Below are 13262 nucleotides of genomic sequence, written 5' to 3'. Positions count from 1 at the left end.
GAAAAGAAGTCCTGCACATTTCTGACAAGTTCTGGTTGAGGATTTAGTCGTCCTTAGAGATGAGTGGTGATGAGCAAGTTGCTCATGTGACTTTGGTGTTCTGTTGTTGGGTTGTTTAAATTAAGTTAAAAAATAAAATAATAGCACCCAGAGTTCCATTATTGGATGGGCTCAGTCTCATCTGATGTGTGCCAGACGCTACCTCACCTACAGCCAAAAGTTGGCAAAATGGGTTTGGCTAAACAAGGACATGTTGGAGTAAGTGGATGAGCAGTGAGTGCTGCTTGAAACAACGGGGGAGAACATCTCAGTGCTGCATCTTAGGATGATGCGGGTGGCTGTGGATGTCCCTGGAATGGCTTCTAGAGCTGAGTAGGGTGGCTGCAAAGTTGATTAGACTCAGAACAGACTGTGGGCCTGACTGACCAACTCCCAGGCCAGGTCCAGGGTCTCTCCTCCACTGTCAGCCCATCCACTCTTGCGATAGCTTCCCCATCCCTGGTTCTGATGAGAGCGTGGCTGGGCCTCTCACTGCTCACGGGTTCTCATGGAGATCACAGCCTTGCTTCCATAGCGATGGCCCCTTCACACACATTTCTGAAGGATGTTACAATTAACCGACAAAGTCTTCAGTTTCTCCTGGCCTTTTTCTTCAACTCCTGACTGCTGCCTATTCAATGAGGATTTTTCTAGAGCAGCCTTGCCCGGTAAGGTAGCCACTGGCCACATGAGGCGATGTAGCACTTGAAATGTGGCCAGGGAGATTGAGGAATTAAATTTGTGATTTATTCTAACTTAAATTCATTTAAATTTCCATAACCATATGTAGCTGGAGGCTAATGTGTTGGACGGCACAGTTCTAGAGGCTGTCATCCTTATGTTATTCTTTTGTCAACTTATTTTTGGCTAACATTTATAGAACATTTTCTATGTGCCAGGCACAACACATAGAGTGTTGTGTGCAGTCATCCAATTTTCACAAAACCTGATGAAGTCGATTCTATTATTTACATTTTCCAGAGCAGAAAGTTGAATTTTCGAGAGATGAAGAAGCCTGCCTCAAATCATAGAGAGGAGACAGGATTCAAAATAAAGTTTAGTCGACTCCAGTCCTGTGTGTCCTGTACAGAGGCATGAGGCTAAGTCGGCAGAAATGGAGGGGCGAACAAAACAGACGCAAGACAGTGTAAACTATAACTCTTGTTAAAATGGGTTATTTCATTTTATTGCTTATTGTAAACACTTTGGCCACAGCAAATACATTAGTTTTTAAATAAGTGTAATTTAAAGCTTTCACACCATGTACTGTTTTCTCCCAAGATGTATCATCTATGAAAATAATCAGTGAACTCCAAAAGTCTGACCCGATACTGTGCACATTTATGTTATCATGACTCTAAATACAAACAGTAAACATACTCATCTATTGTAGGCCTGTGGGTTTGTGATGTGCCTTAAGGGACGCCATAAAACAACTCAAAGAAGAGAGATGGTGTGGATTGTAATAGCTCCTGTGTGGGTAATGTTTGCAGAACACAGGAGGTACGCAATAAACATTTTTTGACAGCGAAGATGATGAGAATTCAATTTCTGCTGGACTTTGCCTCTCCATTTTTCTTAAGGAATATATGGCACACTGGGAAGCATCCTTCTGAATGTCACAGAAGCCCTGGCACTTTGAGTTGTGTAGCTGCGGTGTAATTGGGTCTGATCACACTTGCAGAAGAGAGATAAATTAAAGCATATGTGCTGCTAAAACTGTGCTAAAATCTCAGTTACTAGGATAAACTGGAATGCCCGAATGCTCTCTGTCTTTATAAGCAAGAAAATCATCAGTGCCTAACAATCAAACAAGTCATTCTAAACAAATCGAGCTTTCAGATCTCACTGGCAGTTAGACCGCATTTCAGTCAACGTATCTGAAAGTAAAAGATGCTACTTACATTAACTACTGAGTTTCCTAACTACAGGGACAGAGCTATAATTTTTTTTCCTTAAGACATTTCTTTTAATCGTTTTTTTCAGCAAAATTCTTAGCATTATTTTGAGATTTCACTGAATGATGATGATGATGTTAGATTAAACATTTTAAGTCTAATTGCAAAATGACACGCACATTTGACCATCTATCCCCAATATTTTCTCAATGTACACTTTAAAATACATGAAAGGACCCCACATAAAAATAGAAATGTTAAGGTCACTTGCAGCAAAGTATGGCATATTAGAATTATTTATTAAAAACTTCTACACCTAGAGGTAGGCACTTTATAAAATTTGGATTTTGGCAAAAGGCAACCGTTTGATGTCAATATCTTACTTTTCCACTAACCATATAACTTTTTCAAGAGAATAGATTATTAAAATATTATAAGAGAAATGGAAATTTGTCTAAACTATGTATGAATGGAGTTTCGCAGAGCAGAATCCAAACTTCATTTTTTCCCCTCTTCGTATATCTTCCTGGTCAAGTTCTGAGATTTTTACCCCTTGATGTAAATTCCCAAGGGAATATCTGGGTTCTCGTATTTTTATCTGGAATAAAGCACTTGTTGCTTGTGGAACTTGCTACAAATCTTTTTTTTCACAGTTGGAATAACCTGTATCATAACAGACTAAATAAAGTTGGATGAGTTTTAAGTGATTAGCACTGAAGAGTTCTTGGCTTCAAGCAACTGTGACGTCCCCTTGATTTTAAGTCTCAATTTAAATAGAGAAGATTCAACCATTCCTGTTGCTTTCATTCTTGGTGACATAGAAATTCACCCCACATCTACCTAAAACAGGAGCAGAATTTTTGGGGCCCAGTGAACCCATCTACCATTTGATTTCACCATCCCTTCTAGAGTGTGTTTCTACCAGATTGATTTGAAATCAGGTTTGAAGTCTTGGTGACGGGGAGCTTCACAACACACTCTCGTCAAGAAGAAAGCTCCAACTGTCCGTTCTGATGCTGAAACCAAAGTTCCCTTCCTGTGAGTTCGAGCCAGTGCTTCCAGCAGTATAAGGCACACAGTAGGCTCTCAGGCACTTGATCTGCATTTGTTGAAGACAAAAAAAAAAAAAAAAGACTGAATACTTCTAGTTCTGGCTTTTAAAGCTGCACAAAATGGAGTTGTTTCCTTAAATAGTCCAGGCTCTGCTCTTACAGAAATCTTCTCTCTCTCTCTTTTTAGGAGCACTATTGCCATTTTCTTCACCGGTTCTTTAAGAAACATGAATTTCAAATGTCTTGTGTATCCATTACTCTCTTCTGAGTGAGCTTATGTTGATCAAGTAGATCTTTTCAGATGTGGTCCCACTGAACCAAGCATAATACTCCCGATGAGATCAGCGCTGAGTGGGGCAGAAACCTGTATCTGTTAGCCTGGGCAATCCACTCGACATATTTTCTGACCCCAAAGAGTATTCTTTAGGGCAGTTCTTTCCTGTCTGCTTCTGAGTAGAGGCATTTTATTCCGGGCAAGAGCTCTGATTGGCACATACTCTGTTCTGGGAGAAGGATTACTTCCTTGAGTTTCCAGGATAAGGAGGGGGTGGAGAACGCTGTGCTGGGCTGGGGGAGTATGGAGGAGGCAGGTCTGCAGAGTATTCCATCTCATGGTCGTAACTGTAGGGGGGCGGTGCTACTGGAAAAGAAAAGGAAAAAGGCATCAGGCATTCAGCAGTAATTGGGCGTCTACTACATGTAAGCCATTGGGCTGGGTAATTTGGGGGAGGACAGCATTTTTGCCTCCAATAATCATAGTTTTATCAGGCTGAGGATACCTATGTATGAAAGGCCAAGTGCTATAATAAATGGTGATATTGGCCAAAGTATTTAGAATTGGTGGCTTAGTGCAAGTTTCTTGGGAAGATGATGGTGACGGGGAACAGAGAAGGGGCTAAAAGGATAAATTCAAGTTTGAGCAAAAGCACTGAAGCAAGAGAGGCTTTTGTTCAAAGCAAAAAGTACATGGAGGAAGGGGAGGGGCATAGCTCAGTGGTAGAGTGTGCACAGCATGCACGAGGTCCTGGGTTCAGTCCCCAGTACCTCCATTCAAAAACCAAATCAGTAAACCTAATGACTTCCCCCTCCAAATTTCAAAAAATGGAAATGAAATAATCATTTAAAAAGCACATGGAGGAGAGAAATGGGAAAAGCTGTTGAGGAATCTGATTGTATCACCATCAAGGTGGGCTTTTAAAAAGTTGACTGAATTATTTTAATACAATTTTTAAAGGCTATGCTCTACTTACAGTTATTATGAAATATTGGCTCTCTCCCTCATGCTGTACAATATAGGGGTGGGGAGTGGGAGGCACAGACACGGGGGATAAGATCGGCTGTAAGCACGGTGGGCTTTGACTGTCACGTAAGGAGTGTGTGGTGTGCAGCTGTGAGAGGTTTTGAACAGGCTAGGGACTATGCTTTAGGAAGGCGACTCTCTCAGCAGCATGGACTGAGGGGGACAAAGAGAAAGTCAGACAATGTAGTAGCCCATGTGAGGGCTTATACGGGATTCATGGAATCTGGGGGTGGGGCTTACAGGAGCCCTTGAGCAGCTGAGTGCTTGGTGATGACTGGGTAGATGGAGAAAGGGGTAGGAAGTGTTACAGAAACGACAGGCCAGTCAAGAAACAAGCACCACTCGGAGGGTTGGAGTACTCAGATGTATTACGCCGGCGGGCTCAGAGGGGCTTCTGCTCCAAAGCTCTGAGCACCTCCAGGACGTGCGCATGAGGTTTTACAGGGTAAAGTACAAGCTTGGGGTATTAGGCCAATAAGCATGGAACAGCTTTAGCAGCATTATCATCACAAAAGTGGAGGCGGGGAGGCAGCAAACCAACATTCCAAAGCCAGATATGTATCTTTGAAAATCCAGCTGGCTAGCAAAAAAACATAAACAGCAAACCAACACTAATTAACTTAGATTTACAAGTTAGTCTAGCAGAACTCAGATCAGTATTCCAATACTTAGACTTGTGAGTTATCTTGTTAGCCCAGCCCAGCCTCTCTTTCACATTCCTAGAACTGTGAGTTTTCTTGTTAGACCAGCCCAGCTTTTCCTTCACAGAAGTAAGAAGATGTCGTGGTATTGGGCACCTGGTACTGGGCTCCCATAACCTGGGTGGTGGAGCCATTACAGAAATAAGGAAAAAAAAAAAAGGGGGGGGAGGACAAACAGGCTTCCAAATGAGGATGGAGAATTTAGTTTTCTAAATCTTAACTGAAAAAAATTTCTTTACTTTTTTATTGTAATACATGTCAGTATGTTTTACAATCACATTTAATGCATTTTATTACAATTATGTATGGATGTCTATTTTGTAGTCATCTTCACCCAGTCTCCAGGGTTGGAAGAGAGTTACTCCTTTTTTAATTTTTTTTTTTTTTGGTAGGGACAGTAATTAGGTTTATTTATCTGTTTATTGAATGGGGTACTGGGGATTGAGCCCAGGACCTCGTGCATGCTAAGAGTAGATGAATTATCAGCAGATCATGATTCTGTTAGAGCAGGCGGACAGCTAGATATGAGCAGAGAAAGAGGGATGCAGGCCAAATGGCAGGAATTGGACAGAAAGGAGAGACACAGACCAAATGCAGGAAACCATACATCATGCAAGCACCAGGGGTTCCTGAGCAGAGAAAGAAAAGCAGGAACCTCTGGGCTGATAAGTGGTCACACCTCTCGGGGTGATAAGCAGCCTAGAGGCCAACGAAGAAAGGTGAGAAAAGGAAGGAATCTCCATTGTCCAAATGTAACCTTTTGCTTATTATGCCCTTATTTCAATAAAATTAGCCTTGCAGATCAGAAGTACCCATCCAATGCCATGACACTTCCAATCCAGACTAAATAAGGACAAAAATCCCTCCTCCCTTGGGAAGGTGGAGTTGGGATGAAAATCAGGGAATATGACCCCAAACCCTTCCCTCCCCAATGAATATTCCGCCCATTCATTTTTACACCCTATGTAACCAACTTGCCAAAGAAACTCGGGGCAGCTGCTCACCTGAGCCTGCCTGCTTTCCTCTTGAGAGTGTGCTATCTTATCCCTTAATAAATCCTCATTTTACTCTCTTACTCTACTCTGCGTCTTGTCTCTGAATTCTTTCTGGGCCAGGACAAGAACCTGGGACACCGGTTATGTCTACCGGCAAAAATTCTAGTCGGAAGTTGACATGTCTGAATGGCTTACTGTGAAATGTAGCCTAAACCACAAGACTAGTGTCATAATAACACAGATAAATGGCCAAGCTTTTACTTATTTATTTTAATTTACATTTTGTTCAGTTTTATTTTTACATTAAAGGTTTTAGTTAGTTTAAAACTTGTATTTGTCTGTGGCTTGACATAGACATCTATTGAAAGCTTCTGTCCACTAGAAACATTTTCTTTAAAATGTTTTCTTTACACATTTTATCTAAAAAGTTAATTTTGCACATATGGAAACTCAATCCCATTATTATTGCTTAAAATATGTTATTAAAAATAAACATGTTTACTTCCCTGATGAAAACTCTTCAACTGCTAACAATATCAGTTACAATAAAATCTAAATGGCCAATCTTCTAAATTAAGAATTGCAGCAAAGAACAAGCAACATTTCAACAAACATATCTCTAAAATGTCTTCTAAATTGCGCCCTTACCAAAAAGGTGATGGTAGTGTTCTGATCAGCACGCCTGTATAAACACAGGGCTTTGCCTTGTATGCAAACACAAACTATGTTTCTTCTGGGTCCCTTTAACTTGGTTCTCTTTACCAGGAGCTTGATCGGTTGAACCATTTACTGATCTGCCTATACTCAGGGATTTGAGAAAGCAGAATTGAGTCCCTGAGACAAGAGGAAGATGGAGACACAGAACTGGGTGGGATGTCCTCGAGGGATGCTGTAGTGAGCAAAGGCTTTGCAAGTCTTTTGTGGGCTGAGCAACTCCAGGATTCACAGCTGAGGACACAGCCCTGGAGAGAAAGCAGCAATGATGTATGCAGTTCTCCACGGCTGCTTTAGACCCTGAGAGGCTGGGCCATTCCAAGCTTTCTTTCCCATAAGAAAACAAAATAACTCCTGTGGAGTCTAAATATACACTCCCTCTGCATTACACCCACTCCTTTGCTTCATTATATCTAGGAAGACTGAGACAAAGAGATTTATAACAAACTTCATCCAAGCCAAGAAAGGCAGCCTCCACATAAAACAGGAAGTTACAGCTGGAGACCCACTGAACTGTTACTTATAAGCATGTGGCTCTAAGTTGTTTTTATGTTGAAGCTTTTTCCTGCCTCCCACTTGAGGAGCACACACCAGATGACTCTACAGATTGACTCTGCCTCGTTCTCTGTCATGAAGCTGCGGTGTGTCTTTATGCTTCAGTAACAAAGCCTTTATATTTTGCCATCTGCATATAAAAATGGCTGGAGGACATTTCAGTGAGATTCCCTATGGTTTATACAGCTGCATGTTGAACATGAAAATCTAAGATATGAAACAGTGTTCTTTCATTCATATGGCCTTTGAATTCTGATAAAGTGATAATATAATGCTGAAGAGCAGTATTTTGAGGACCATGCACCATGAAATAAACATGGCACATCTTTTACAGTACCAGCTACTGGAAGGCATTCTGAAATAATACTTGTATACCTGTGGAATGTGCTACCTTTTCCTACAGGTAAACAGGTTTCAGTAGGAAGTAAACTTTTCAAGGTATCAATTTTAGAATTGCTGATTAACTCGGGCAGTTTTGTCCATCCTTAAAGGTCAAATCATCTTTTAAAGATGTATGGATGCAGCTGGAGATACGTCCCTTTGAAATTCTTTCATAACCAGTAATTCCACTTCTCTGATTTACAGAGGGGAAATATGCCATTTATCACTAATGTCAATATGATTGTCTGGACTATTACAACATTGAGGGATGCTATGAAATTCATAGAAGAAAGTATTTTTTACCTACTCAGGTTGAGGTGGGAAACCGCATAAAAAGACCGGCAGGACCCTCAGGCAGGGCCACTACTCTCCTGCCAACACCATCCGGTTCCCTGGCCCAGAGGCTTTGTCTCATTTTTTGCCTCTGAAATGGCTTACTTACCCCTAAAATTCTATTGGTTTCCTGAGCTCACTCCTGACTGGTTATTTCCCTCAATCCTGATTGGTTATTTCCTTCACTCCTGATTGGCTCATTTCCCTAACTTCTGATTGGTCCATTTGTAGTACTTCATTTGTATGGATCTCACTCTTGATTGGTTATTTCTCTCACTTCTGATTGGCCCATTTCCCTCACTCTTGATTGGTTATTTCTCTCCCTCCTGATTGGTCCATTTCTACAAAGCTTGTTCCTAATTAGTTAACTTTTGTTATACCTTATTTGCATATGATGTTGCAAATTGTAAACTGGCAGCCTATAAAAGCCTGTGTAAACCTACAGACAGGGTCCAAAACTTGGGGTGTTAACTCCTCTGGGCTGGCTTGCGTAATAAACCTGAATTCTCCAACTCTCAGAGTGCTGCTTGGTCTCTCGCCCAGATCCAGGTTGCTGTCACAACTGAGCTGTAACACATTTTTTCTGCAACAAGGTCAACATCTCTAAAGCAAATGTAAAGGTAAGGTGCACTGTGTTACCAAACTTGTATAACAGTATTTTATAAAATGTGGAAACTGAGGAAAATCATCCATAATTTCATCACCACAGTTTAACAAACAATATCTTTACCTACTCCCTTCTAGTCATTTGTGTACTGATATCCTTGTAGGCATGTAAAATGGTCTATGCCTTTTCACTTTGTATTGTAACTTAGTGTTTTTCATTCTGATTCATCTTCTTCATGAACTTTCTTGTTAACAGCTGCATTTTACACCACTGATGATTCACTTATTTTTAGATTAACAATTTTTTTATCATTATAAATAATGGAGTGACAAACATCCTTCCACACAGAGACTTTCTATTACTTCAAATTCATTTTTTAGAATAGAATTCTAGAAATCTTCTAACTGGCTACCATTTAATGTTTTGGTAATTTAATAGTTAAAAAAAGCCACTATTACAATAGCTCCTTATTTTACATTTCTTTGATAGTGGTGAGGTTTGACATTGTCCTCCATCTTGTTTATTATTTGTAATTCATACTGTGTGTGTGTTTGTTTGTTTGTTTGTTTGTTTTTGGTTTGTTTTGGGCTGATAATTTACAAATTGGGATCTTAATTAGCATTAAGATAACAAGATATAAACAAGTGTATGAAGTTATACACCTTTTCTGTATATCCTTCTAAAAATAGCTCTTTGTCAAGATGGTTAGTTGTTATTTTTGCCTTACTGACATAGTGAAGTTTAAAACTGTCTCTCACAAAACACATGATTCTTCATCTTTTTGATCTCTTCTGTATGGTTTCCAAGGTTAAAAATGTATCTTCTTTTTCAGGCATCTGATGCATAACCTGTCTTTTTCTGAGCTTTTCCATGTAAATTTATATATTTGGGGTGTCCTTACATCTGTTATTTTATTTGGTGTAATTTGCTTCGAAGCTTTTTTTTTTTTTTGAAGTTTTAAATTTTGGTTAAGCCAAATTATCAAAATGTGGCCTCTTAATTCTCACTTTTCACATTGTTTTGTCATCTCTCCTTTAAATTGTGTAAAATTTTAATCTACTTGTTCTGTTCCAATGACCAAGGCATATCTTTTTTTTTTTTTTTTTTTTTTTTAACCACAAATACCTGATTTTAATTATTATTGATTGTAAATAGTTTTACTGCCTGGTAGGACAGGTGAAATCTCATGACTTTTTCTTTTTTAACCTGTATTTTTTTAAATTTACTTTTTTCAATTGAGACATAGTCGACATATAACACTGTGTAAGTTCAAGGTGTTCAGTGTGTTGATTTGATAGTTATATATGGTAGTATGATTACCACTGGTTAAATTAATCACACAGGGAAGTTGTTAGACGGTACTGACTGACTCTTATGGAGAGGTGGTGTCTATGTAAGCAAGCCAAAATCTAAGCTGCGAGTACCTCAAAGTTACAAAACCAAAACACTCAGGACAGCCAATCACAAACAGCCAACTAGGCTAATGTAAGCTAAAGCAAATCAAATAATTTCCTTTTGTTGCTTCCATGCGTTCTCTCTATAAGGCAGGGCGCTCCTAACCACTTTAGGTTAGGTGTTACCCTATTTTTGCTCAAATAAACTCTTAAACATTGACAAATATGCCTCAGTTTATCTTTTAACACCCCTCCGCATTTGCTGACACTTCTATCACTCATGACTTACTTTAAAAGACAACTTCTAATATTATTACTAGGAGCAGACCTTCTCCTGACCCCTCCCCAAACCCCACCACTCACTGTTCGCCTGCCCCCACTCAGAGCAGAGGCCCAGAGGGCTCTTGGCAAGACCCGTCCCGCCCCCCTGCGCCCTCCCCCCAACGCCCCCCACCCGCAGACGCAGGCCCCCCCCCCACACCCCCCTACAATCGCCCAAGACGCAACTCCGGAAGCGCTGACGTGGTTAGAACCTTCCTCTCAGATACTATCAGACACGTCCAGGCACGTTTCCATCCCGCTGTCACCCCGAGCAGGACGAGGTCACCTTCATTGTAGATCTTTCACTCTGGAAGCCTTTACATATCTGACCTAATTAACTTTCCAAACTTTCCCCACCTGTGCTCAGTACAACATCCAGTCTGTCATCAGAAAAGCCCTCTCTAAAATATGAGAACAAATATATGTGTGTATATGCATGACTGGGGTATTGTTCTGTACACCAGAAATTGACACGTTGTAATAGACTGTACTAAAGTTAAGAAAGAAAAAAAAATACCACTAAGCCATTAAAAAAAAAAAAAAGAAAGAAAAGCCCTTTCTCTGTCCTCACCCTCCTGTCATCCCTCTACACGTGACTCCAGTGCCGAATACAAGGAAGTTCTCTTTTGATTGTGTCTGTTTTCTCAGAGAAGTGACATCTCCATCATCTGCTGAGAGAAACGCTGAGGAGTTTTTTTTTCTTTCTTTTTTCTTTTTTGCCTTTTGAGAAGAGAGACGAATGCATGAGGTAGTTATCTCAGGGAGCGAAAGGGAACCTTCGCTTTACCTCTCTATTGTGGTTAAAATCTGATTTTCGTGAGAGGGCAGCTTCCTCTGCAGCACTGTTAAATCAGATCTATTCTTTCTCCCACATCCTCCATCCTGTGGGGCCAGGAGATGCTCTGGGTGTTCCCTGTGATTCTCATACCCATTTTTAAACAACTAAGTTCCCTCTTTAAAAACGATCTGGTGAGATTAAATGAGATTATACTTCTTCCTACGCCCCCTTGTTATCAGTATCTGTGGTCCTCTCTACGCTAAACTTTCACTGATTGAAGGTTTGGCATCAGGCCCATTACCTTCCTTTGCATCACGACTTCTGTTGTCGTTCTCTGTGATTTCAACATCCACTTGTTGAAGAAAATTTCTAGCCCCAATATGAAGCCACTCCAGCTCGGCTGCCACATCCGCAAACCAAAACTTAGATACTTTCATGTCCTCGTAAAGCTTTGCTTGATCAGAGACTCGGTGTATCCCATCAGCTAATCCCCAAACGCCAAGCCAACCCTGAGCTCTATACTTCATGTCCTGGTTCCTTCTCACCACAAACAAGATTGACTGTGTGGCCCCAACCAATCAGATAGTTTCTATTTTTCTCTTCTTCGTTCTTTATTCTTCACCCTATAAGAGCTCCCTGCCTTCTACCCATTTTGCTGCGCTTCCCGGGACGACCATCCAATTCATGAAGTGTTAAGGTTTGTATCACCTAAATTGTCTTCTTTGATCAGTTTGTAACACATGTAACCTTGCCTCTCAGTCCCTTGGGCCTTTTGCCTTTAAAAATCTTTTTTTCACCCTTGTTGTAACCAGTAATGGTACCACTTTGTAAATCTGATCACCACTTCTCATCTTTCTGGAATACACACATCCCATCTTGGACCAAATCTGGATTTCTGATTTACTGTTGGCATTAAACAAATTAATTTAAACTGATGTCACCTCTTTGCTGTCTACACGTCTTTCTTCATTCAGCTTAGATTTATGGTCCATCACTAAAATTATTTCTGTGCATCTATCAATTTTCTTATCTCTTTCTCTCCCGCATTGCCTGACAAAGCTCCAGTCCTGATTAAATCCAGCGTTTTGGCTACCCCAGATCTGTGTCTAGGAGCTTAATGTGGTGAGAGAAAAATGCACAGTTGTGCTGACTGATCTCACTTTAAGTGCATGGCCATATTCTGAAGGGTGACATTGACATTGTTCGGAAATGATGCACTGGGCATTTCACCACCCCTCCCTTCTCTGAGATTACTGTTTCATACTTTTTTCTTTCTCCTAACTGCAAACACCTCCTCAAGCCACTTTCAGCATAAGACTCGCTTCTTATTTCACTAAGAAAATAGGTACAGTCAGAAGAGACCATCCTCACTTCACTAAGTCCTCTGCTGAGTCATGAGTTCAGCACATGTACTAATAAGGTTGCCCTCATTTGTGAAGTCGGTGATGCAAATGGAGTTTTGATTTCTTAGTGGAATATTTCGAAGAAATTTTAAAGACTACAAGCCAGTTATTTTGGATGTTCCTTGACTTAGGTTTGTCAGATATCTTCTCAGGCTAAGATTCAGGCTACGAACTTCTGGCCAGATCACTACACAAACGAAGTTGTGTCATCCTCAAAGAACACCCGAAGGCACAAGACGTCCATCTGTCCCTCTTTGGTGTTAATTCATTTTTACTTCCTCATCAAGATGTTGTCTATTTCTCCACTGTGTAATCACTCTTTTTTCCTCTTGTAACTAACAAGGAATCTGGAGATGCACACTTTAAAAGTTCCTTAGCAAACCTTCCCCCCTGATTTACCATTGATTGATGATTCTTATCCTAAACTTTTTTAATGATGCTTTTAAAATGATGCTTTTTCCAGCTCCACAACTTCTTTCTACATATATCTTTTGGCATTTTTCTTTTAGTAAGAAACTCCCCTCCTTCATTGATTATCAATCTATCTATCTATCTATCTGTCCATCCATCTATCACTTACCTACTTACCATTAAGGACTCAATAATGTACTTCAAATCTCAATTTTCTTGATGATATTGAAATCCCTTGTTTTTCTTTCGTTGCTGTTTGATTTTTATCTCTTTGCCAAGCCTTTTCTTATGCTTTTTCTGTGTTATTCTGTAGTATTTTCTTTCATCTGTGTATCATCCAAAACCATTTTTTTAAAAGAGGGTTAACATAATTACTTTCT

At 40.2% G+C, this 13262-nt stretch overlaps 2 protein-coding genes across 4 annotated transcripts in view; one reads left to right on the top strand and one right to left on the bottom strand.

Annotated features, from left to right (window-relative positions):
• The window catches only part of LOC105070277 (uncharacterized), a 246329-nt gene that overhangs the window by 204552 nt on the left and 28515 nt on the right, over positions 1 to 13262 (top strand). The window contains exon 8 of one of the 3 annotated variants that reach the window (XM_074360982.1): positions 8512 to 8588. The exons of 1 other annotated variant lie outside the window; for it this stretch is intronic. The gene's annotated coding sequence lies outside the window, so the exon portion shown is untranslated. Of the gene's footprint in view, positions 1 to 8511; positions 10318 to 13262 lie in introns of those variants that run through there. One more of the 3 variants, XM_074360976.1, reaches the window with a different exon arrangement.
• CYYR1 (cysteine and tyrosine rich 1) overlaps positions 1199 to 13262 on the bottom strand; it is a 98751-nt gene continuing 86687 nt past the window's right edge. The window contains 1 exon segment of the mRNA XM_045517851.2: positions 1199 to 3629. Within this exon segment, the coding sequence (XP_045373807.2) occupies positions 3505 to 3629 (125 nt within the window). The 3' untranslated portion in view covers positions 1199 to 3504.

This window comes from Camelus bactrianus, chromosome 1, assembly GCF_048773025.1.
Source record: "Camelus bactrianus isolate YW-2024 breed Bactrian camel chromosome 1, ASM4877302v1, whole genome shotgun sequence".
NCBI lineage: Eukaryota > Metazoa > Chordata > Mammalia > Artiodactyla > Camelidae > Camelus > Camelus bactrianus.
Note: the sequence above shows the minus strand (reverse complement) of the source record. Positions and strands in the feature narration are given on the sequence as shown.